This window comes from Balaenoptera physalus, assembly GCF_965194825.1.
Source record: "Balaenoptera physalus genome assembly, chromosome: 3".
NCBI classification, from domain to species: domain Eukaryota; kingdom Metazoa; phylum Chordata; class Mammalia; order Artiodactyla; family Balaenopteridae; genus Balaenoptera; species Balaenoptera physalus.
Window position 1 is genome coordinate 68410141 of NC_138890.1, and position 26423 is coordinate 68436563.

General features: G+C 36.2%; 1 protein-coding gene across 11 annotated transcripts in view; it reads left to right on the forward strand.

Moving 5' to 3' along the window:
- Positions 1-26423, forward strand: part of RAPGEF6 (Rap guanine nucleotide exchange factor 6) — a 247099-nt gene that overhangs the window by 124579 nt on the left and 96097 nt on the right. For all 11 annotated transcript variants that reach the window (XM_082457818.1, XM_082457826.1, XM_082457821.1 and 8 more), the window contains one exon: positions 19508-19639. In XM_082457818.1, the coding sequence (XP_082313944.1) occupies positions 19508-19639 (132 nt within the window). The remainder of the gene's footprint in view (positions 1-19507; positions 19640-26423) is intronic.

The window sequence follows — 26423 nt, forward strand, 5'->3', positions numbered from 1 at the left end:
TATTGTGAATTGTAAATGAGCTGTATTGTACTCTTATATTTTCCAAACTTTAAAAAAATAAGAACTGCAAAGCAGTCTAAACTCATTCTCATGGCCATTTTGTTTTTCAACTTAAAGGAATCTCTAAAATATTCTAATATACCTCTAAGAGGATTTGAAAAATACTTTCTTAATTAATCTGTAGACTTCAAATGCAATGCATTTGAAGTATACTGTTTTCAGAGTGAATCATCATTTGTTTATGCCTATTTCTGTACTTCTCTGTGATCATACTCTAACTTGAATGTATTGTATTTCCTCATTTCCTTAAAGGGTTGATGTATTTGGCTATGTTAGTCTAATTTATAGTCTGTGTTATACAACATTTTTCACTGATATGGTACTATCAAATTGTTGAATTGTATTATTTTACGAAGACTGGGTAAGAATTCTTAAGCAGTCAAATAATATGAAGAATACTCATTATGAAAAGTAATTACATGAAAATATTTTAATAATGATCTTAATTATTTTCAAAATAGTAGTAAGTGAACCATTAGTAGCTTGGGATTGTTTAAGATCATATATTATACTTGTCATTTTAAAGCAAACATATTAACTCACAAAAAAGTAAAATGCTACACAGCAGGATTTGCTAGGTTTTAGGAAAGTATACAGTGTAATTTAATACATTATATTGTTCATAGTAGGTCTCTAAGTGTTTTAGTAAACACTTTAATTGTAACAATGACTGTTAAGATTGCTTTATGGTTCTGTTGAATTAGAGACAGGCACAATAGAAGCATCTCTTAGGATGATCTGAAATCATGTCTTTGTTTAAAGGTTGTCCTACTGATGGTGACTAAGGAAGAAATACTATGGTAGCATCATGGTGTAATGTTTTATCTGAAAGATAGCTCGTTGGATATCTCTCTTAAAGGCAGCTTCTGGAAGGACATTTAAATTCACTGTCCATTTGGCAAAGAGCTGATTGAAATGTAAAGAGATGGAAAGATGCCTAGGTACACAGTTCATTTGTACTATTATCTGGTAAGGCATGGATGGTCTCTTTAGTGCATATGCCACCTGTGGGGCCCATGCATTGCTGAGGCTTGGCACTGAGGTTTAAAATGACACAGAAGGGAAATGGATGGGACCAGGTGAAAAAGATTCAAACAAAAGAATGAGATATAGGGGTTATTCTTCAGAATACCTACAAAAAATAGCCTTTTGGGGTACTGGTAACCAACTTTCAATGTAAGGTTTAAAAAGTATAGAAGAGGCAAAGAGGGTTTTAAAGATTAGATTGTAATGTTTCATTAAATGACACCAAATATTATCTGAACAGGATTTCGTGATTGGTACTTTACTATGTAAATTAAGTGTTTATGATAGAGTACATGTCTCCTATCGCCCCCCCCCACCTGCCCCAACTCTCATGTTATTATTGATGGAATATTAACTGGATTGTGATTAAACACATTAAACTTGTGGTTAAGTTTTCATACTTGCTACTTTGGGTTTTCTAATACATTTTACTCATTTTTATTAATTCATGTATTTTGCCCATTCTGCTACTCAGATTCAGTACTTCTGAGTTGATTTATTTTCTTGATCAAATAAATAGTTCTAGCAAAAATGTTCAAAATGCTTTCCTTTATATTTACCCTTCAAATATTTGCTTATTTGTATATAAAATAATAAATCTAAAGTCTTTCGCTTTAGCATTATTTGCTTTGTTTCGTTTTATTTTTTATCCTTGATACCATAAAGTTTTAATGGATTATCTAATTTTTTGTTTTGTTTTCTTTCCCCTTTTTGGCACTTGAAAGTCTTTCTCAAGCTGAAGATTCCCGTTTGTCTTCAGTTGTGGGGAATTTATTATTTTTTGAAAACTGCAACTCTTTTTTTCTCTTGTCACTCCATATGTTGGAACTCTAGATCTATCCATAATGTCTCTCAACATTTGTTTTGTATTTTATTCTCACTCTGTGCATTCCCAGTTTGATATTCTAGCTCATTAACTAATTCTCCACTTGTGACTAATTTCTGTCCTGCTATTTACCTTTTAAATTTCTAAATTTAATTATTATGTTATTGATTTCTGAAATCTCTTAAGTGATGCTTTTTTACAACCACCCTTGTTTAATAACTTGTTTTCATTTTGTGGATGCTCTTCTTTTTTCCTGATTGTCTTATCAGCTCTTTCTTCAAGTTCAAATTTTTCTTAGTTCAGTTTTTTTGTTGTTTTCTTTCAGGGGTTTGACTTTTCTTGATTGATTATTATTTGAGAGCTCATCGTCCGGTCAGTTACAGTTGCTTGCCCCAAGTGACGGTCTACTAGATGGAGGAGGCGTTACTACTTTGGCTTCCATCTTCCTTAGGTAGCTCCTAGTCACTGGTCTAGGAAGTGCTTCCATTCTCACTTTTATACACAGCTAAATCTATAGGTTATTTCTTGACCCTTCCCTAGCTTTACCTATCTGCAGCATTTGACACAGTTGATCACTTCCTCCTTCTTGACATTCTTTCTTCAGAGTAAAAGTCAACCATGACTTGCCAGACAGTATGTGATCTCTCTTCCCCTCATCTTCCCCTACACTCCTCCTTACACTACTTCCTTACACTACTCCAACTACTCTGGTTTCCTTGTGTGTCCTCAAACTTGTCAGGCACTCTTAAACTGATTTCCTACTTTCTCAAGAATTCTATTTGCACTTTTAACAAACCCAGTGTTAAGTGCAAATATTGATTGAACACTGCTCTGTGGTTTTAAAAATGTTAAAAAGTGGGGAGAAATATGTGTCTTAGAGTTAAAAAAAAAACTCTAATATTTATTGAGTTATTTAACAGTGCCCCCCCCATCCTCATCTTTCAGTAAAAATAATGAGTTAGGAATGCAATCTCACATGCCTCAGGCACAGTGCTGCTGTATATATGCAAGGCTGCTATGATTAGTTATAGCTGTTTCCTTTAGGGCTTTTGGGAAATTTAGACTATTTCCATTAAACAGGCTCCAGACTGCTTTGGGAGCCTTAGGATCTATTTTTAACCCTCTCTCTCACTGTCAGCTGACACTTCTTTGATATGTCACTCTGTCTAGCCCTAGAAAGTACTTTATAATTCTGGTGGCTTGCTTAATTTCTTAAGGCCTCCATCTTCTTGTGCCTTGACGAATGTTTCCTGTCTCCCATGTGTATGATTTTCTTCCATTTCATCTTCTATGCTTCCAGAGTAATGTGTTCTAAAGGTATATTTCCTATAGTCATTTTCTTGCTTAAAACTCTTTAGTAGGTCTTTTCTAAGACAGGGAATCTAAGCATCCCAAAATGCTATGTCTGGCCCTTCATCTCTTGTGTCTTCCTATAGTTTACATCTCTACCTGAGCTACACTGGTTTGCTTACTGTTTCCTGAACGCATCATGCTCATTGAAGTCTCTGGCCTAATATTGTTAAACAGAAAAACAATGTGAATTACATATGTAATTTTAAACCTTCTGGTAGCCTTATTTTTTTAAAAAACTTTATAAGGTGAAATTAATGTAATAATATATCCAGTAGAGTTTCTAAAATATGTAATAAAAATAGAGTAATTATTAGTGAGATATTTCCTTTTTTTGTTTGTTTTTACTGAATTCCAATTTGCATTGTATACTTACAGTATGTCTCAATTTGACTAGCCACACTTCAAGTGCTCAGTAGCCATGTGTGACTTAGGGCTACCACATTGGACATTGTGATTCTGGGTCTTTGTCAGGACTCTTCAGTACATTTGGGCTGCTCTCTACCCCTAGTGAGAATGAGATCTTTCTCTCTAAGTTGCATTTGTTATTTTATTTGTTACTTATTCTAATTTTTTTATATCTTTATTGGAGTATAATTGCTTTAAAATGTGGTGTTAGTTTCTGCTGTACAACAAAGTGAATCAGCTATATGTATACATATATCCCCATATCCCCTCCCTCTTGAGCATCCCTCCCACCCTCCCTATCCCACCCCTCTAGGTCATCACAGAGCATCAAGCTGATCTCCCTGTGCTATGCAGCAGCTTCCCACTAGCCATCCGTTTTACATTTGGTAGTGTACATATGTCACTGCTACACTCTCACTTCGTCCCAGCTTCCCCTTACCCCACCGCGTCCTCGAGTCCATTCTCTACGTCTGCGTCTTTATTCCTGCCCTGCCACTAGGTTCATTAGTACGTTTTTTTAGATTCCATATATGTGCGTTAGCATACGGTATTTGTTTTTCTCTTTCTGACTTACTTCACTCTGTATGACAGACTCTAGGTCCGTCCACCTCACTACAAATAACTCAATTTCGTTTCTTTTTCTGGCTGAGTAATATTCCATTGTGTATATGTGCCACATCTTCTTTATCCATTCATCTGTTGACAGACATTTAGGTTGCTTCCATGTCGTGGTTACTGTAAGTAGTGCTGCAGTGAACATTGTGGTACATGTATCTTTTTGAATTATTTAATTGTTTTTTAAAATCTCCCAAAACCCATGATATCTATCACTATTATGACTAGCACCAGGTATACACCAAGTGCTCTTTATTAAGTAACTGGGAAATTAGACCACCAAGCTTGTTAGAAATGTATTTATATATATAGTTAATGAGTATGTGTTTATGAAATGTCTTACTGTGAGTAGCATACCGGAACTTACAGACTTTGTAATGTGCCCAAGAATCATCTTTATTCTTTGATAGTTTTAAGGTTAATGGATAAGTGACTTCTGCATAGGTACAGTTCCTCTGTATCAGGTAGCTACGCTTTAAAAAGAAAGTTCTAACAATGCAGTTTGGAATTTAATAGTGAACTTTGAGGAATGCTGTTCTGTTGGGGAATTGTGTAGTTTTTAAACATTATTTTTAGGGTTAATAATAGATATTATTTCATACTTTAGAGCCCTTTGAATAACCTTCATTTAAATGAAATAATGCTTGGGTATGAATTATAAGGGGCAAAAAGTTTCAGATAGCAAACTTATTAAAGGGTACATTTCCCTACTATCATTCTTCGTTTTGGCAAGTTATTCTTGAAGACTAAGTTTTTAAATATGAATTAGAATCTTGAATATTTGTGTAATATTACACTTATGCTATACATGCCTGCATTCATGCCAATTTAGATTGAAGGAGATCTCTGCCACTGCTCCCCCCCCGAACTAATTGTTCTATAAATGTTTCTTGGATAGATGGATGGGATTGTCCCAAAGCATTATTTCTTACATTGATAGGATGTTAATAAAAATATTGGAGGAAAAGAAGTTTTGAATATGCTGGGTGAAACAGATTTCTTTTTTGTGGGACTTCTTGGACCCTCCATAAATATGCTTATGCTTGTTGTAAAGAGTTAAGGGGGCATATGGTATAGCATTATTTGCTAATTTATTCAGCCATCAACCACCCCCCCAATATATCCACGAGTTTTGTCTTCTGAAACAGTATTCTGGCATATACAGTTTAGGAAATGCTACTCACCCTGAAATACTGAATGTGTCTGTGCTAAGACTTCATCTGTTCAGATATCCATGGAAACCCTCTGAGCAACAGTGACAGTGTTCAGAAGTCAAGTATTCACTCAGTTTTTCATTCTTTTTTTTTTTTTTTTTTGAATAAATTGATTTTATTTATTTTTGGCTGCGTTGGGTCTTTGTTGCTGTGCATGGGCTTTCTCTAGTTGCGGCGAGCAGGGCTACTCTTCGTTGCGGTGTGCGAGCTTCTCATTGCGATGACTTCTCTTGTTGCGGAGCACAGGATCTAGGCTCACGGGCTTCAGTAGTTGTGGCACACAGGCTCAGTAGATGTGGCTAGCGGGCTCTAGAGCTCAGGCTTAGTAGCTGTGGCGTGTGGGCTTAGTTGCTCCGTGGCATGTGGGATCTTCCTGGACCAGGGCTGGAACCCGTGTCCCCTGCATTGGCAGGCGGATTCTTAACCACTGCGCCGCCAGGGAAGTTCCCCACTCAGTTGTTCTTAATGAGCAGGTGTTGTATGTGGGGTAGGCATCACTATGGTAGGCTTTCATTAGGTAGTAAAAGTGAAATATAAATGATATAACAATATATTTATGTTTATATATATAATATACAATGGGAATATAAAGAGTGTGAGTGCTGCATTCAAAGGAGTGAAGTGAACACGCACTCCTTTTTCACTTCCCATTCATTTCTCAGCTTCCTTATGTTGGGAGTTTCTGTTGTTAATCTAATTTTATATCACTTTCTACTCTGTTTCCAATACTTATAAGGTAAATGTTCATCGTTGGCTCTAGTTTAAATCAAGTGTATCAGTATTTGTCATGTTCTCACAAGGCATTCTAATAAAACTCATCTTTGGATCTTAATATTTTCAACATTATAAAAAGTCAGAATGTATACTGTGTGTATAGCAACCCCTAGTTGCTAAGGGGTACAGAATTTCAGCACATTCCAGTGTTTGTGGACACTTTTAAATGGGAAGGAAGAAAATTGCCCTCACATGCATGTGTATATATTTGTTTTCAGTTCTGAAATTTTTCAAATAATTTATTTTTAGAAGTAATAGGGGAATTCTTTCTCGATAGGGAAGTATAACATCTCAGCTAGATATTGCAAATAAAGCTAAAATTCCTTTTGGACCACCAGCCCCGATCTTTCACCTTCACTCTACAGTGCTACTGTTGGTTATCTAGTGTATGTTCCTCCAAGTTTTTTCCCCCAAACCTAGATAAGTATATACCCAGAAAATATGTGGTATTATTTTTATGTTTTTTTAAAAAATGAGTCACATCTTTCACATTAATCACGAAACTTGGTTTTTCAATTAGTAAATCTGAGAGAACTATCCAGGTTTGAACATACAGATCTGTTTTATACCTTGAACTGTTGCATTGTATTCTATAATGAGCTATATAACAATTTAGCTATTCTCCCTGCGATACTTGTTTATCTTTTAAACTATTACAAACATTATAATGAATGTCCCTGTACATTCCCCCTTATACACCTGTATGCTTCTTTAGGGTAGGTACCCAAAGAGGAGTTGTTGAGTCATAAGGTTTATATATTTTAAATGTAATAAATCTTACATTTGCTCCCTCAGAGTGGCTACTCCCCAAATCACTGTCCAGAGTAGCTGTATCAATTCATAACTCCCTTTAGCAATTTATAAAAGTATTGTTTTCCTCCATTGCCTTGCCCATATTTGTATTATGAAATTTTCTTTTTGCCAGTCTGATGGGGAAAAAAGTTATTTGTATTAATTTTTATTTCTGTGATTGCTGGCAATGTTTAGCAATCTCTTCCAGCCGTTTTTTCTCCTGCTGCTATTACTTAAGTGGCCCCATGTTAAGATGGCAGAGCCAAGAGACCAAAGCAGCCTGGATATCTGAGTCTCTGCATGTGAAACAGTTGCCCCAAAGAGTTGCCTGGACCTTTAGGGTACTTCGAGTCGGCGAAATACACACTTTGCTGGGTTAAGCCTGTGTGAGACATAGTGTTGATCTTATGTCACTGCCCTTCCCAGAAACCTACAGTAGTTCTCTATTGCAGGAATCAATTTCAAAATACCTAGCTGAATATTTTTTATTACATTCTTCCTCTTCTTAATACATCTCTTTCCCTTTACATGTATACATAGTCTTCAAGAAACTATGTACTTTCATAATCTGTGTCTGTATTTAAGCCATTAGCCTTCCCAGCCTCCAAATAAAACTTTGACACTAGTCTTCATGGATAGGTGAACTCCAACAGAGCTCAAAAGTTCAGGTATACGAAATGGGTTCGGAAAATAGGAAATTTTGCCAGACCTGGTGGGCTGGAAGATGATGGGGTAAGTGAATTGAGGTTGCTGATGAAGAGTCAGCTATTAAATCCTGGCTGGGGTCAGGAAAGGAAAAAGGGCAGATGAGCTGAAAGACAGTGGAGAAGTTTTAAGAAATCAAGAATTCCTATTGGAAGGAAACCTTTTCCTTTATGTTTTCTTTGTTTTAAAGAAAATAGTAAGTACTGGGTGTTACGAACTCCCAACTTAATATCAGGAAACAAATTCGTAGGAAAGAACAACAGATTTATAGTCAGGCAGCCTAGGTTTCAGATTTCAATACCCCTGCTTCCTAGCTATGTGACCATGGGCAACCTTTATAACTTCTCTGGGTGTTGGTTTCCTAATCTATAAATCGGGTAAAATAATAACATCTACCTATTAATTCATTTAATTGGAGGAGCAACCCTAGCCCTAATAAGCATTAGTCCTACTACAGCCTTCATTACATTTATCATTCTTATTTTACTCACTATTCTTGAATTTGCAGTAGCCCTTACTCAGATTAGATAATCCATATAAAAAGCATGTAGAAGGATATATTTGCTGTAGTATACCTATTTGGTAAATATAGTGAGCACTCAGATGTTAGTTTCAATCATCATCATCATTATTCCCATCAGATAGCTAGGTTGAGGGGATTCCTATATGAAGATCTAAGTTTTCTTCATGACTTAGAAAGCAGATCTATATGCTTATAACTCTTTGTGTTCTCTCCACTATTAGACTGAGCTCCTTGATGGTAGGACCCATCTGTTTTCATCTTTGGTAGCAGAGTCCCTGGCATAAAGTAGAGTATAGCAGAGAGTACTGAAATCAGGTGAACCTGGGTTTGAATTTCAACTCCACTGCTTACGTGAGTGTGAGATCTAGGGCAAGTTGCTTAGTCTAATTGCCTCAGTTCCTCATCAGTAAGGTAGGGATGATAATAATAATGCTTGCCATTTAGGGTTTAGTAAGGATGACAATTACTCAGTACGTTATAAGTATCATTACCAAGCCAGTTTATAGATATGCTCTTGTGGCTTTGGTTCACTGTGTTACTTTTATGGTTGACCTCCTTTTCCTTGGTCTTACCTCTGTAGGAATCTTGGAATATAAAATATCTTCCTCATCCCAACACCCCAACCAGACATTTGTCATTTTAAAATTATATTCAGTCTTTGCCTTTCTATCTACTTCATTACTAGATGAGATATTTTTCTTTGTAGCTAAACGGTAGACGCTGTAAGAGGAACATCTTTTAGCTGGAACATACTCCTCTATCTTCTGTATTATGGAAACCAGTTATTGGTAGCTCTTTGATTTTCTGCTTCCTTTTTTAGTACTCATAATAGAGCTATAAAATGGCCTCTAAGCATGGCTTTAGCTTATTCCACAGGTTTTGATATATAGCATTTTAATTTTTATTCTGTTTAAATATTTTCTAATTTCCAATGTGACTTCATTGACCTGTGGACTATTTAGAGGTTTGTTTTATAATTTCCCAAATACATAATAGTTTTCTAGTTATCTTTTTATTACTTATTTCTACCTTATTTGCACTGTAATCATAGGATATTCTCTGTGTAATTTTAACCTTTTGAATTTTGTCGAGGCCTGCCTTACTATCAGTGTTTATAAATGTTTATGTATATACCCTAAAATAATATATTCTATAGTTTTTTTTAAATAAATTTATTTATTTTATTTATTTATTTTTGGCTGTGTCGGGTCTTCGTTACTGCGCATGGGCTTTCTCTAGTTTTGGCGAGCGGGGGCTACTCTTTGTTGCACTGCACGTGCTTCTCATGCGGTGGCTTTTCGTTGTGGCTCACGGGCTCTAGAGCACAGGCTCAGTAGATGTGACGCATGGACTTAGTTGCTCCACGGCATGTGGGATCTTCCCGGACCAGGGATTGAACCCATGTCCCCTGCATTGGCAGGCGGATTCTCAACCACTGTGCCACCAGAGAAGCCCAAGAATGTATTCTATAGTTGTTGATTGCAGTGTTCTGTGTGTTGATATATACACTTCAGGTTATATTTGTTAATTATGTTCATATCTTCTGTATCTTTACTTTTTTTTATTTGCTTATTCTGTCCCTGAGAGATGGGTGGTAAAAGTTTCGTGGCATAATTGTAGATTCATCTAGTTCTTCTTTTATTGTTGTCAATTTTTTACCTAATACAGTTTGAGGCTATGTTACTAGGTGCAAATCTATTTAGTGTTGAACTTTTTATCATTATGAAATGTCCCCTTTTGCATCTATTAATGCTTTTACCTCAAAGTCTACTTCATCTGACATTAATATAACTACATAAGCTTTCTTTTGGTTTGTGTTACTATTTTATATAGTCAGTATTCATGTTGATTTACTTACACGTTTCCGATTTTCATTGGTTTTCCTTCTTTCCTTCATCTAGAAGCTTTCATTTGGAATCATTTTCTGTCTCCCAGTGGATTTTCTTCACTGTAGATCTGCTGTGGGAGTATTTCTCTTCATTTTTGTTTCTCTGAAAATGACTGTTTTGCCCGTTTTGAGGACTGTTTTTACTGGGTGTAGAATTCTAGCTCTTAGAGATAACACTCCATTGTCTTCTGGCCTCCAGGTTGAGAAGTCAGCCATCAGTTTAATTTTGCTCTTGTCAAAGCAATCTCTTTTTTTCCAGACTGCTCTTAAGACTTTTCTCTTTGTTTCTTTCCCCAACACTTCTACCCTGGTGTGCATAGGTATGGGTTGGCTTTTATTTATCTTGCTGGTAATTCTTGAAGCTACTTGGTCTGCGACTTTGTATTTTTTGTTAACTTTGAAAAATGCTTAGCCATCATTTCTATGCCTTAAGTACTCTTCTGTTTCTATAACTCCGGTTATTCAGATGTTACCTTCTCACTGTATATCCTTTGGCTCTTGGCCCTTCTCTCCTAGCTTCATTCTTTTTACTCTCCATGCTTCATTCTAGATATTTTTTCAGACCAATGTTTATTTTTCTGTTTTTTCTTAGCTCTGTCAAATTTGTTACTGAATCCATCTGTTGACTTTCTATTTTTTAAAATTTTTATTTATTTATTTTTAACACCTTTATTGGAGTATAACTGCTTTACAATGGTGTGTTAGTTTCTGCTTTATAACAAAGTGAATCAACTATACATATACATATATCCCTATATCTCCTCCCTGTTGCATCTCCCTCCCACCCTCCCTATCCCACCCCTCTAGGTGGTCACAAAGCACCGAGCTGATCTCCCTGTGCTATGCAGCTGCTTCCCACTAGCTATCTGTTTTACAGTTAGTAGTGTATATATGTCCATGCCACTCTCTCACTTCGTCCCAGCATACCCTTCCCCCTCCCCGTGTCCTTAAGTCCATTCTCTACGTCTGCGTCTTTATTCCTGTCCTGCCCCTAGGTTCTTCAGAACCATTTCCTTTTTTTTTTTTAATTCCATATATATGTGTTAGCATACGGTATTTGTTTTTCTCTTTCTGACTTACTTCACTCTATATGACAGACTCTAGGTCCATCCACCTCACTACAAATAACTCAATTTCGTTTCTTCTTCTGGCTGAGTAATATTCCATTGTATATATGTGCCGCATCTTCTTTATCCATTCATCTGTTGATGGACACTTAGGTTGCGTCCATGTCCTGGTTATTGTAAATAGAGCTGCAATGAACATTGTGGTACATGACTCTTTTTGAATTATGGTTTTCTCAGGGTATATGCCCAATAGTGGGATTGCTGGGTCATAAGGTAGTTCTATTTTTAGTTTTTTAAGGAACCCTCCATACTGTTCTCCATAGTGACTCTATCAATTTACATTCCCACCAACAGTGCAAGAGGGTTCCCTTTTCTCCACACCCTCTGCGCATTTATTGTTTGTAGATTTTTTTTTAATGTCTGAAACATTTATATTAACATATTTCCATACATATTTCCATACAAATACAAATATAAGATTTTTAGAAATTTCATGTAATGTCTGAAACATTTATATTAACATATTTCCATACAAATAACCCAATGAAAGTTTAGTATTAGTTGTTTTGTTTGTTTTTTTATACTGCAGGTTCTTATTAGGCATCAATTTTATACACATCAGTGTATACATGTCAATCCCAATCGCCCAATTCGGCACACCACCATCCCCACCCTACCGCAGTTTTCCCCCCTTGGTGTCCATATGTCCATTCTCTACATCTGTGTCTCAACTTCTGCCCTGCAAACTGGCTCATCTGTACCATTTTTCTAGGTTCCACATACATGCATTAATATATGATATTTGCTTTTCTCTTTCTGACTTACTTCACTCTGTATGACAGTCTCTAGATCCATCCACGTCTCAACAAATGACTCAATTTCGTTCCTTTTTATGGCTGAGTAATATTCCATTGTATATATGTACCACAACTTCTTTATCCATTCGTCTGTTGATGGGCATTTAGGTTGCTTCCATGACCTGGCTATTGTAAATAGTGCTGCAATGAACATTGTGGTACATGTGTCTTTTTGAATTACGGTTTTCTCTGGGTATATGCCCAGTAGTGGGATTGCTGGGTCATATGGTAATTCTATTTTTAGTTTTTTAAGGAACCTCCATATTGTTCTCCATAGTGGCTGTATCAATTTACATTCCCACCAACAGTGCAAGAGGGTTCCCTTTTCTCCACACCCTCTCCAGCATTTGTTGTTTGTAGATTTTCTGATGATGCCCATTCTAACAGGAGTGAGGTGATACCTCATTGTAGTTTTGATTTGCATTTCTCTAATAATTAGTGATGTTGAGCATCTTTTCATGTGCTTCGCGGCCGTCTGTATGTCTTCTTTGGAGAAATGTCTATTTAGGTCTTCTGCCCATTTTTGGATTGGGGTGTTTGTTTCTTTGATATTGAGCTGAATGAGCTGTTTATATATTTTGGAGATTAATCCTTTGTCCGTTGATTCATTTGCAAATATTTTCTCCCATTCTGAGGGTTGTCTTTTCGTCTTGTTTATGGTTTCCTTTGCTGTGCAAAAGCTTTGAAGTTTCATTAGGTCCCACTTGTTTATTTTTGTTTTTATTTCCATTACTCTAGGAGGTGGATCAAAAAAGATCTTGCTGTGATTTATGTCAAAGAGTGTTCTTCCTATGTTTTCCTCTAAGAGTTTTATAGTGTTCAGTCTTATATTTAGGTCTCTAATCCATTTTGAGTTTATTTTTGTGTATGGTGTTAGGGAGTATTCTAATTTCATTCTTTTACATGTAGCTGTCCAGTTTTCCCAGCACCACTTATTGAAGAGTCTGTCTTTTCTCCATTGTATATCTTTGCCTCCTTTGTCATAGATTAGTTGACCATAGGTGCGTGGGTTAATCTCTGGGCTTTCTATCTTGTTCCATTGATCTATGTTTCTGTTTTTGTGCCAGTACCATATTGTCTTGATTACTGTAGCTTTGTAGTATAGTCTGAAGTCAGGGAGTCTGATTCCTCCAGCTCCATTTTTTTGCCTCAAGACTGCTTTGGCTATTCGGGGTCTTTTGTGTCTCCATACAAATTTTAAGATGATTTGTTCTAGCTCCGTAAAAAATGCCATTGGTAATTTGATAGGGATTGCATTGAATCTGTAGATTGCTTTGGGTAGTATACTCATTTTCACAATGTCGATTCTTCCAATCCAAGAACATGGTATATCTCTCCATCTGTTGGTATCATCTTTAATTTCTTTCATCAGTGTCTTATAGTTTTCTGCATACAGGTCTTTTGTCTCCCTAGGTAGGTTTATTCCTAGGTATTTTATTCTTTTTGTTGCAATGGTAAATGGGAGTGTTTCCATAATTTCTCTTTCAGATTTTTCATCATTAGTGTATAGGAATGCAAGAGATTTCTGTGCATTAATTTTGTATCCTGCAACTTTACCATATTCATTAATTAGCTCTAGCAGTTTTCTGGTGGCAGTTTTAGGATTCTCTATGTATAGTATCATGTCATCCGCAAACAGTGACAGTTTTACTTCCTCTTTTCCAATTTGTATTCCTTTTATTTCTTTTTCTTCTCTGATTGCCGTGGCTAGGACTTCCAGAACTATGTTGAATAATAGTGGTGAGAGTGGACATCCTTGTCTCGTTCCTGATCTTAGAGGAAATGCTTTCAGTTTTTCACCAATGAGAATGATGTTTGCTGTGGGTTTGTCATATATGGCCTTTATTATGTTGAGGTAGGTTCCCTCTATGCCCACTTTCTGGAGAGTTTTTATCAGAAATGGGTGTTGAATTTTGTCAAAAGCTTTTTCTGCATCTATTGAGATGATCATATGGTTTTTGTTCTTCAATTTGTGAATATGGTGTATCACATTGATTGATTTGCGTATATTGAAGAATCCTTGCATCCCTGGGATAAATCCCACTTGATCGTGGTGTATGATCCTTTTAATGTGTTGTTGGATTCTGTTTGCTAGTATTTTGTTGAGGATTTTTGCATCTATATTCATCAGTGATATTGGTCTGTAATTTTCTTTTTTTGTAGTGTCTTTGTCTGGTTTTGGTATCAGGGTGATGGTGGCCTCATAGAATGAGTTTGGGAGTGTTCCTTCCTCTGCAATTTTTTGGAAGAGTTTGAGAAGGATGGGTGTTAGCTCTTCTCTAAATGTTTGATAGAATTCGCCTGTGAAGCCATCTGGTCCTGGACTTTTGTTTGTTGGAAGATTTTTAATCACAGTTTCAATTTCATTACTTGTGATTGGTCTGTTCATATTTTCTGTTTCTTCCTGATTCAGTCTTGGAAGGTTATACCTTTCTAAGAATTTGTCCATTTCTTCCAGGTTGTCCATTTTATTGGCATAGAGTTGCCTGTAGTAGTCTCTTAGGATGTTTTGTATTTCTGCAGTGTCTGTTGTAACTTCTCCTTTTTCATTTCTGATTTTATTGATTTGAGTCCTCTCCCTCTTTTTCTTGATGTGTCTGGCTAATGGCTTATCAATTTTGTTTATCTTCTCAAAGAACCAACTTTTAGTTTTATTGATCTTTGCTATTGTTTTCTTTGTTTCTATTTCATTTATTTCTGCTCTGATCTTTATGATTTCTTTCCTTCTGCTAACTTTGGGTTTTGTTTGTTCTTCTTTCTCTAGTTTCTTTAGGTGTAAGGTTAGATTGTTTACTTGAGATTTTTCTTGTTTCTTTAGGTAGGCTTGCATAGCTATAAACTTCCCTCTTAGAACCGCTTTTGCTGCATCCCATAGGTTTTGGATCGTCGTGTTTTCATTGTCATTTGTCTCTAGGTATTTTTTTATTTCCTCTTTGATTTCTTCAGTGATCTCTTGGTTATTTAGTAACGTATTGTTTAGCCTCCATGTGTTTGTCTTTTTTACCTTTTTTTCCCTGTAATTCATTTCTAATCTCATGGCGTTGTGCTCAGAAAAGATGCTTGGTATGATTTCAATTTTCTTAAATTTACTGAGGCTTGATTTGTGACCCATGATGTGATCTATCCTGGAGAATGTTCTGTGCACACTTGAGAAGAAAGTGTAATCTGCTGTTTTTGGATGGAATGTCCTATATATATCAATTAAATCTAACTGGTCTATTGTGTCATTTAAAGCTTCTGTTTCCTTATTTATTTTCATTTTGGATGATCTGTCCATTGGTGTAAGTGAAGTGTTAAAGTCCCCCACTATTATTGTGTTACTGTCAATTTCCTCTTTTATAGCTGTTAACAGTTGCCTTATGTATTGAGGTGCTCCTATGTTGGGTACATATATATTTATAATTGTTATATCTTCTTCTTGGATTGATCCCTGGATCATTATGTAGTGTCCTTCCGTGTCTCTTGTAACATTCTTTATTTAAAAGTCTATTTTATCTGATATGAGTATAGCTACTCCAGCTTTCTTTTGATTTCCATTTGCATGGAATATCTTTTTCCATCCCCTCACTTTCAGTCTGTATGTGTCCCTAGGTCTAAAGTGGGTCTCTTGTAGACAGCATATATATGGGTCTTGTTTTTTTATCCATTCAGCCAGTCTATGTCTTTTGGTTGGGGCGTTTAATCCATTCACGTTTAAGGTAATTATCGATATGTATGTTCCTATGACCATTTTGTTAATTGTTTTGGGTTTGTTTTTGTAGGTCCTTTTCTTCTCTTGTGTTTCCCACTTAGAGAAGTTCCTTTAGCATTTGTTGTAGAGCTGGTTTGGTGGTGCTGAATTCTCTTAGCTTTTGCTTGTCTGTAAAGCTTTTGATTTCTTCATCAAATCTAAATGAGATCCTTGCCGGGTAGAGTAATCTTGGTTGTAGGTTCTTCCCTTTCATCACTTTAAGTATATCATGCCACTCCCTTCTGGCTTGCAGAGTTTCTGCTGAGAAATCAGCTGTTAACCTTATGGGAGTTCCCTTGTATGTTATTTGTCGTTTTTCCCTTGCTGCTTTCAATAATTTTTCTTTGTCTTTAATTTTTGCCACTTTGATTACTATGTGTCTCGGCGTGTTTCTCCTTGGGTTTATTCTGTATGGGACTCTCTGCGCTTCCTGGACTTGGGTGGCTATTTCCTTTCCCATGTTAGGGAAGTTTTCGACTATAATCTCTTCAAATATTTTCTCTGGTCCTTTCTCTCTCTCTTCTCCTTCTGGGACCCCTATAATGCAAATGTTGTTGCGTTTAATGTTGTCCCAGAGGTCTCTTAGGCTGTCTTCATTTCTTTTCATTCTTTTTTCTTTAGTCTGTTCCGCAGCAGTGAATTCCACCATTCTGTCTTCCAGGTCACTTATCCGTTCTTCTGCCTCAGTTATTCTGCTATTGATTCCTTCTAGTGTAGTTTTCATTTCAGTTATTGTATTGGTCATCTCTGTTTGTTTGTTCTTTAATTCTTCTAGGTCTTTGTTAATCATTTCTTGCATCTTCTCAATCTTTGCCTCCATTCTTATTCCGAGGTCCTGGATCATCTTCACTATCATTATTCTGAATTCTTTCTCTGGAAGGTTGCCTATCTCCACTTCATTTAGTTGTTTTTCTGGGGTTTTTTCTTGTTCCTTCATCTGGTACATAGCCCTCTGCCTTTTCATCTACTCTATCTTTCTGTAACTGCGGTTTTTGGTCCACAGGCTGCAGGATTGTAGTGTTTCTTGCTTCTGTTGTCTGCCCTCTGGTGGTTGAGGCTATCTAAGAGGCTTGATGGGAGGCTCTGGTGGTGGGTAGCTGTTTGTAGATTTTTTGATGATAGCCATTCTGACTGGTGTGAGGTGATACCTCATTGTAGTTTTGATTTACATTTCTCTAATGATTAGTGATGTTGAGCATTCTTTCATGTTTTTGTTGGCAATCTGTATATCTTCTTTGGAGAAATGTCTATTTAGATCTTCTGCCCATTTTTGGATTGGGTTGTTTGTTTTATTTTATATTGAGCTGCATGAGCCGCTTGTATATTTTGAGATTAATCCTTTGTCAGTTGTTTTGCTTGCAAATATTTTCTCCCATTCTGAGGGTTGTCTTTTCATCTTGTTTAGGGTTTCCTTTGCTGTGCAAAAGCTTTTAAGTTTCATTAGGTCCCATTTGTTTATTTTGGTTTTATTTCCATTTCTGTAGGAAGTTGGTCAAAAAAGATCTTGCTGTTCTTTATGTCAAAGAGTGCTCTTCCTATGTTTTTTCCTCTTAGGAGTTTGATAGTGTCTGTCCTTACATTTAGGTCTTTAATCCATTTTGAGTTTATTTTTGTGTATGGTGTTAGGAAGTGTTCTAATTTCATTATTTTACATGTAGCTGGTCCAGTGTTCCCAGCACCACTTATTGAAGAGGCTGTCTTTCTCCATTGTATATTCTTGTCTCCTTTATCAAAGATGAGGTGACCATATGAGCATGAGTTTATCTCTGGGCTTTCTATCCTGTTTTTTTGCTAAAATTCTTAGTGTTGTCTTTCTCTGTGTATGTCATGATCGATAAACTGGACCAAATATGGCCAGTGTGCTGTATGACCTCTGAGCTAAGAATGATTTTTACATTTTTAAAAGGTTGTTTAAAAAAAGTTTCAAAGAAAAAAAAAGTAATATCACAGAGATTGTATGTGGCCTGCAAAAGCTTAAAGTGTATACTCTTTGGTCCTCTGAGGAAAATGTTTTCCAACCACTGGTATATATTAAATACAGTTATTTTAGAATCTGTATCTGATAACTCCATTTTTTGGAAGTTTTTCTTCACTGGTTTCTAGAGTTTATTATTTCCCTTAGTTTTCATGAATGCCATCTTGTCTCCTAATGTGCTTGGTTTTATTTGAGCAATGGATATTGTGTATGAAATTTTCTTTTAGTATTTTTAGGCCTAGGATGATTTGGTTTTTTTCTGTGGTGATGTTTTGTGTTTGCTTTCAGTAGCTGACTGGATGCATTAGTAATCCTATATAACTTTAATCCAATATCAGGGATTGAGATGATTCTAAAATGTGCATCAGTTTACTTTTGGATCACACTTATTTGCTAGGGTATAATGTACTCTCCAGGGTCCAAATCCAAAGCATGGCCCTTCCATGCTAGGCCTTGGAATATAACTTTTGTCTCTCTAACCAGGGGCTATCAGAAGTGCTTCTCAACCTGTTTGCCTCCTCTTTAGGAATGAGAAAATACTCTTAAGAGAAAAGCACCTTCAAGGATCAGATTGTATGTGTTACTGTTTTTCTGTATATCTGAGTTACAGGATTCATCTGAATTACCTATCCCAGCAGGGGAAGTTTGTGATGTAGTTTTTTTCGTGTAAATTTTTATAATTACCATGACTTCCTCTTGAGATAATATAATTCAGGCTTGGACGTTTTCTCCTTTAGAGTATATTTAGTTTCCACTGTTATGCATGTGTTTCTATAACATTTTCCTGTAATAAAGTAATGAGAAACCCTGCTCTAAAAAGTAAATAGATTTCTCTCAGTAGTCCTGAATAGCTGGTTGCAGAGAAATTATTTGGAAAATACATCATCATATTGCCTTTGTAAAATTTTCTCTCACCTCTTTGGAGCACAGTGGTTTGTATCTTGTCTCAACTCCAGTAGCATTTATTTTGTAAAATTTTTTAAAGTTTTATGGTGTGAATTACATTGTACAACTTGTATCGCTGACCATATTAAAGATGAGGTGGTGGAATCATTTCCTTCTGTATCTCTTGTATCCCTATACCTAGCATAGACATTCATTAAATAATTATGATTACTAACAAATTTTTTAGAGGCCAACTATAAGCTAATACAATATTAAATGAAAAGAGGCTTACTAAATTTTTGGAATATTGAATGCAGTCAGCTGTTACTTTTCTTAAGTCTTGGTGCCAGATGCTGTACTTCAATCCAAGATTTTGCTGTTTTGTTCTGGAATTAGCAACCATTTTGTGTTAGTGAGGTGTGTTTGTGTGTGTGTGTGTATGTGTGTGTGTGTATGTGTGTGTGAGAGAGGGAGGGAGGGAGCGAGCATTCCTACCTTTTACGGTAGCAACAGCTGATATTTTTATTTGAGGAAAGGCCAAGTTTTTCCTCTGAAATACCATTACTCATGGTAATGTCTTTTGAAAACTGCTAAGTGGGCTTCCACTGTAGGCTTGCCTAACAGTCAGAATGCTGATTTGGTTCTTATCACTTTCTAAGATTTTTCCCAAGAATGGAGAATTTAGATTAGAAATTAGGTTGCACAGAAATGTACATAAAACAAAATGTTGTTGCAGAAGTTACAGTGTGTCAAGAACTCTTTAGAGGTAATGCTTGATATTTAGATTATCTTAAATTATTTTTCTTTTTCAGCTTCCAGCCGATCTTACCAAGATGCACATTGCAGACAACCCTCATCCACAGGTGACTCATGTGTCTTCTAGTCAGTCTGGTTGTAGCATTGCCAGTGACTCTGGGAGCAGCAGTTTATCAGATATCTATCAGGTAATACGTTAGGAGTTTGTTTGCTGTGCATATGGCTTTTTTTATTCTGCCGAATACCTTGTGCTTGTGCCTTAGGTGTTCATGGATCTTTGAACTAGGGTGTGAAATTCAGACATAAGGTCTTTGAGAAAATATGCTTTGTTTACTGTGTCAAATTTACAAGCCTAATGAAAGAGGTGATCTGTCTTTTGAGAGTGATTAAATATGGTCCAGCAGTGCATGAATATAGTGTTCTTTTTAATTTCTTTTATCCAAGTGAATCTATATTAATATATAATATTTGCTTGCATTAGAAAATGGTTCTTGAAACAACTGAAATTTATAAAAAGGCAATTTTTATTATATTCAGTAGTTGATTAGTTAAGTCTTTTATAAGTAAAGTCGTGAAGAAGATTAGACTTGACTTTGTATTGTAAAGACAAATTTTCCAGTGGCCACATTTAAAAATTAAAAGGAAACAGGTAAAATTAATTTTAATAATATATTTTATTTAGCACAGTATATTCAAATATTATTTAAACATGTAATCAGTGTTTAAAAATTATGAATGAGTTATTTTTTCATACTTAGTCTTCAAAAGTCAAAGTTTAATATTAACTTATGGCACATCTCAATTCAGACAAGACACATTTCAAGTACCACATGCGGCTAGTGGCTACCATAGAGTACTGATTTGTTGAAATAGAATCATTGTTGTCTGAGGGAAACAGTTTAGACTGTGGTTCTGTTGAGTTGCACGGATTTAGCTGTTTTATGAAAATCAGCATTCTTCTGTTAAAGGAAGTTTGCAGGCAGGTGCAAAATGGAAAAAAGCCTCCATTTTTTGGTTTACGTGAGGCTTTTTTCTACAAAGATTGTTGCTGTGGACATGCCATCTGAATCCCCCTGTTCGGCATTTTATAGTAGAGAGAACAGGAATTCTCCCTCTTCACCATTTTATAGTAGATAGAACAGGGACTTTTTAAAAAGTAAAGTTAAAAACAGTGCAGTGGTTCTGGGGCCACTTACTGTGTTCATGGAGTTGTTGGGCTTCATGCATTCTACCCCTCCCCAAAAGAAGTTATCTTGTGGATTAAGTTAGAGTTGTTGCATACCTAAAAGTCAAAGTACAGCTGTGCTTCTCTGGACTCTGTGTTTTTCCTAGGGAAGAACACTAAGGAAGATTGACCCTGGATTAATGAAGTTCAGGGATGTGGCTTTAGATTTTTCTCAAGATAAGTGGGAATGTCTGGACCTTGCAAAGAGAGACCGTAAAGCAGAGATGTGATGTTGATGAACTATAGGTACCTGAACTCACTATCATATCCATCTCTAAGCCAGATGTGATCACCTTTTTGGAGCAAGGAGCAGAGCCCCCGATGGTTGTAAGAAAAGGGACAAGAGGATAGTGCAGAGATTGAGGTTCAAGGTCACTTGGAAAGGCCGTGCTTTACACTGAACTAATAGATGGGCTGTACACAGTGGGGTCCTGTATCTTTGGCAAGATCCTGGAGGAGCTTCTGAAGAATTGCTCTTATATTAGCATCCATAGGATGTTCACCTACTGGATGACCCACCTGAAGCTGGGGCTCGAGCCTACCTGCTGGTATGGTTGGAGGTCTTCTCCTGTAGGACCATGACCATGTATGTGGCTGCCCTGCTCCAACCTTTTGTATGTTTTCCTTCCTCAGTAACACTTTCCACAGTTCATTCTACCTTTTAAGAGATTCATTTTAACATAGCATAACATGTGGACAGGTATCCTTGCCAGCTTTCCTGCACAGCAAAAAAGTCCCTTCATTACAAAATAAACAAGATACCTTTTCATACCCCCAGAAACCTGAAGGTTACCATTGGCCCTCCTCCCCTGATCATCATAATTCACTGTTAAGTCATATCAGTTCTGCTTTCTGTGTCATTGTGTTTGTGTGTTTGTATGTATATTTTTGATGCTGAGATGTAATTTACAAATAATAAAATTTACCCTCTTTAGTATAGCTTACATGAAGACATAGAATATTTCTATCACCTCAAAAAGGGCTTTGTATGCTCCTTTTTAGTCAGTTCCTTCTCCTTATCCCCAGCTGCTGGCAGCCACCAATCTGTTTTCTGCCCTTTTGGTTTTATGTCTTCCAGAAGGTCACATAAATGAAAACATATAGTTAAAAGATGATGCTGTGAAATGCGTCAGCTAACCAACAAGATAAAATACGTTTTAATGAATTTAGGGAGAGTAAACAGATGAGCAAAAACAATGAAATTCAAGAACCAAAACAGAAATTCAGAAATTTAAGGGAGAAAACTATTATAATACTAAAGTCAAATATGCAAAAATATAAGATAAACTCTTTTAAGCGCAGCCAAAGAAGGTAAAAGTCCCCAAACTCAGACTTTGGTTAAGCCTAGGACACTAGCCAAAGGATGTAAACAGCATAAAGGTTAAAACAAAACAAACATACAAAGATAAAAGCAGAAGGAAAAGAAATCAGAATCTTAAAGTAAATAAATACATACATATTTGTCTTACACTATATACATGGAATGTATATATGAATTCAAGACATGTGTTACCAAATAGTAACAGTTTTTCTGCTGATGGTAGGATTGTGGGTAGTTTTTATTATGTTCCTTCAGCTTGTCTTATGTTTTTCTCAATGGACATTATTATTTCTACATTTAATGAATTTTAAAGAGGACATAAATAGAGGTATAGTTAAAAATAAAAGTTGAATAAAATTGTGGGAAAGGATTAAAGGAATTATTACTAGAGGGTAAAAGGAATATGAACAGAATAATAATAGACTGATAAACTATATCTCCTATAATGTAGAATTTCTACACCTACAATTTAAAAAATTAAAAAAACAAAAACTATGGATAAGGTAAATAATACCAGCTAAATTGTGTGTGTGTATCCAATTGGATCCTCAGGACTAAAGGAAAGAGAAGAAGAGAGCTTAGAGTTAAATATCAATACTGGACCTTCAGTCTCTCCCTTAACCTCAGGCCTCCTTTTAGTACTTGTGAAAGCTGTGAATACACTCTTTGGTTAACAGACATTTGGTCCACACCAAAAGGTCATTGGTATTTGATCTTGTCCCAGACCATTTGGCATGGACCAAATATGCTCATGGACATTTTGGACAGGACCAAACATCCTTCAAGGCACCTTTTAGCTACAGATGTACGTTGCCAGTGTATATACCTTGGCCAGCAACATTTGAAGTAGTTTTCCTGGTTATCCAAATTTCAACATTTGAGAGGTTTTAAAAGTGAATACCTAACCCAGTCATAGCCTATAACAGTATAAGCAGAGCCTTACAAAATATGCGAGTACATTTAACCCTTGAACAAAATAGGTTTGAACTGCACGGGTCCACTTATATGTGGATTTGTTCCCCAGTAAATACATACTACAGTACTACACGTACAGAACCGCACGTACAGAGGGCTGACTGTAAAGTTATATGTGGATTTTCAACTGTGGGGGGGAAGGGGGTTGGTATCACTAACACCAATGGTTTTCAAGGGTGAACTGTATTTTTAATTTGGAGGATTAGAGGGGAAAGGGAAGAGAGACATCCTAACAGCAGTTTGTAACAGGAATATCGTTTACAGTACCATTTTATATGGCCAAATGTATGACTATGCTCCTATGTATTTCCTTCTTGAGAGCTTTCATGTGTTCTGGTTTAAAAGTAAAAGTTCTTGGATCTCAAAGAAAGTTCAAAATAAAGCATTTATCACAGTTTAGAAAAAATGCAAGTAATTGTTTCAGTATGAATATGTTTCTAATCAGATTAGCTTAAAATTTAGCTAAGAGTATGCATTAAGATTGAATGTTCTTGGATAGAATATTTTATGTATCTTCAAAGAGTACTTAAGAGAAATAAGGAGTGTTGCTTTCTGGATTCCTTTTGCAAGAGCTGGAGGATTGTAAAATGTAAAATGTTAATTATTGAACCTAAAGCACTTGTCTTTTCATTAACTTATTTTTAAATAACCTGAGGTACCCATTCATCCCCCACCTATCTTTTTTGGTTTCTATATAGGAAGTAAATGTGATCCTAAAAATCCCACCTCATGGCAGCATGATTCCTTAACTCAGAGCTCTACTGCCAATCTCTCCAAAACTCTGGTGCCATGTTTCCACCAGGATGTTCTTTTGATACTTCAACTAGCTTTGTCCTGCTACATGTTTTCTTCCACTTGTCTTCAACATTTCTGTTAAGAATATCATGTCTCCTAGTCAAAGTCTCATTTATCTTTGCCTATTTCCATTTTTTAAACTTCTGCTTTCATTACAAGAAGAATGACTTTCCTTCTCTTTAAAAATCTTCAGTGCTTCACCATTATCTAATTTACACTCTTCATTTCAAATTTATATTCAAATTCCAAGCCTTTCATTTCTAACCATAATCTGCAAATCTGGTTTTATATTCCACTGTTTCCCAGTTAATACATTCTAGATTCTGGTCCATGACAAATACATATGCTATTCCCTGAACGTGTTTGTCTTTTCCTAGCCCTGTTTTGGTAATGCTGTTCTTCCTGCAGCTCCACCTGGATGACATTTTTGTATTGCCTCTCACATGTGAGAACCTACAGCAGTTTTTCTGTGATTCTTATCACTTTTTTTCAGTATGCTTTTTAGTGTGGTTACTTTCAAACTTGATCTCTTTCGTCATCATGGTAAATTTGTAGTGTGCAGAGTTTGCTTCTTCCTTTTGTTATCTCACGCTGAGTTAAGCACAGTGTTGGCACTTAGGAAGCAATCTAGAATTTTTTTTAGTTGCATTACATTTGAAAGTAGAAATCAGTATTTCCAGGGAAAATGCAGAGGATCACTACTAACTAATTGATGATCCAGAACAAGGGAGGCATTACTGTGACCACCTGCCCTGTTGTAGAGATAATGGAATGGGCCAGCCTGGACAGCATTATTGTGAAGGATTAATTTCACAGGGTTCTTGCCCTGACTAGAAAGACAGAGAGGAAACATAAGGACTAAGTGATCCATGAAAAAGGCTGAATGAAATATTAAAAATGGGAATTCAGAAAATATAAGCACTGAAAGTCTAAGATTCTGGCTTAATATTTGCTCTAAATTTGAGAATGTGGCTTCTATAAGCTTGTATAACTTCTCATTCTAACCTGTAGTTCCCCTCATCATACCTTCATGTTTATGTAGATGCAAACAGGAAAAGGAAATCCGCTGGTGGTTTATTTGGAGAAGGCCAAGTCAACAGAAAATCACCTCAGACTGTCTGCCTCACCAAATTATATTTACACATATACACACAGACACATTCATACTGTGGGAAAAGAAAAATGCAAGAAGTTTAATACTTCTCTTGTTAGCCCTTTCACCAACATACTTTTTTTTTTCTGGGCTTAATCCATTTATCATAATCTTTCTGAGGGTCTGCTGTATTCCAACTGCTGTGATAAAATAGTTGAAAGGCCAGGGCTCCAATCTTTTTCAAACCCTACCTTAATGAATGTGGCATATCTTTTGACCTACTTTTTTTAACAACTTTGATATTATGTGAGTCTCTGAGGCTCTCTGTTAAATTTTCTTTTTGGCTTTTTTCCTCTCTTCAGTTTGGGTAGTTTTTATTGCCCTTCTTCAAGTTTACTCTTCTTACAGTTTACATTTCTTTATTGGTATTTCCCATTTTACCCTTAATTATGTTTGTACTTTCTTTTGAATCTGCTTATAATAAATGTCAAAAATTCATGTCTCCTAATTTCATCATTCCTGCATCTCTTTATATTGATTGATTGATTTATCTCCTGATTATGGGTCACATTTCCATGCTTCTTCATCTGTCTAGTAATTTTATATTGTATGCTGGACATTGTGGATACTACATTTTAAAAAAATCTTATCTAGTTATTAAAGAAACGTTTTTCCTAGGAACTGCATCCTCAGCAGCATCATATAGTGACTACCAGTCCTGGTGGTCCTCATATCTGCCTTTACCTTAAAGACCTGGCTTGCCTTTGTTTAGTCAAGGATTTATATATATTTTTTAAAATTTATTTTATTTATTTATTTATTTATGGCTGCGTTGGGTCTTCGTTGCTGCTTGCAAGCTTTCTCTAGTTGCAGCAAGTGGGGGTTACTCTTTGTTGCAGCGCAGGGCTCCCCATTGTGGTGACTTCTCTTGTTGCGGAGCATGGGCTCTAGGCGCGTGGGCTTCAGTAGGTGTGGCACATGGGCTCAGTAGTGTGGCTCTCGGGCTCTAGAGCACAGGCTCAGTAGTTGTGGTGCATGGGCTTAGTTGCTCCACGGCATGTGGGATCTTCCCGGACCAGGGCTCGAACCCATGTCCCCTGCATTGGCAGGCAGATTCTTAACCACTGTGCCACCAGGGAAGTCCCCATATTTTTATTCTTAATTCTTATTTTACCACCTTATCCCTTTTGTAGACTCTTAACATTTTAGCAGTTGAGTATGTTCTCTTAACTAATTTTATTCATCCTTTTTCTTTTATCCTACTTTGAAAAAAGTACAGGTAAAAGAGGACAATGGTAAGAAGAGATTATATTCTTTCCTTTGCAGATAGCCTTAGAAAGTTCCTAAAAGGGTTCTTTTAATAGTCATCTCCCAGTCGCTACCCATGATTTTCATTCTACCTAAAGAGTTATTTTCTTAAAATATCTTCACTTTTCATGCAGATGACAGTAAGCCTTCCCTATTATCCACATAACTGAATTGCATCTTGCCTTTTTTTTTTAAATTTTTATTGCAGTATAGTTGCTTTACAATGTTGTGTTAGTTTCTACTGTACAGCGAAGT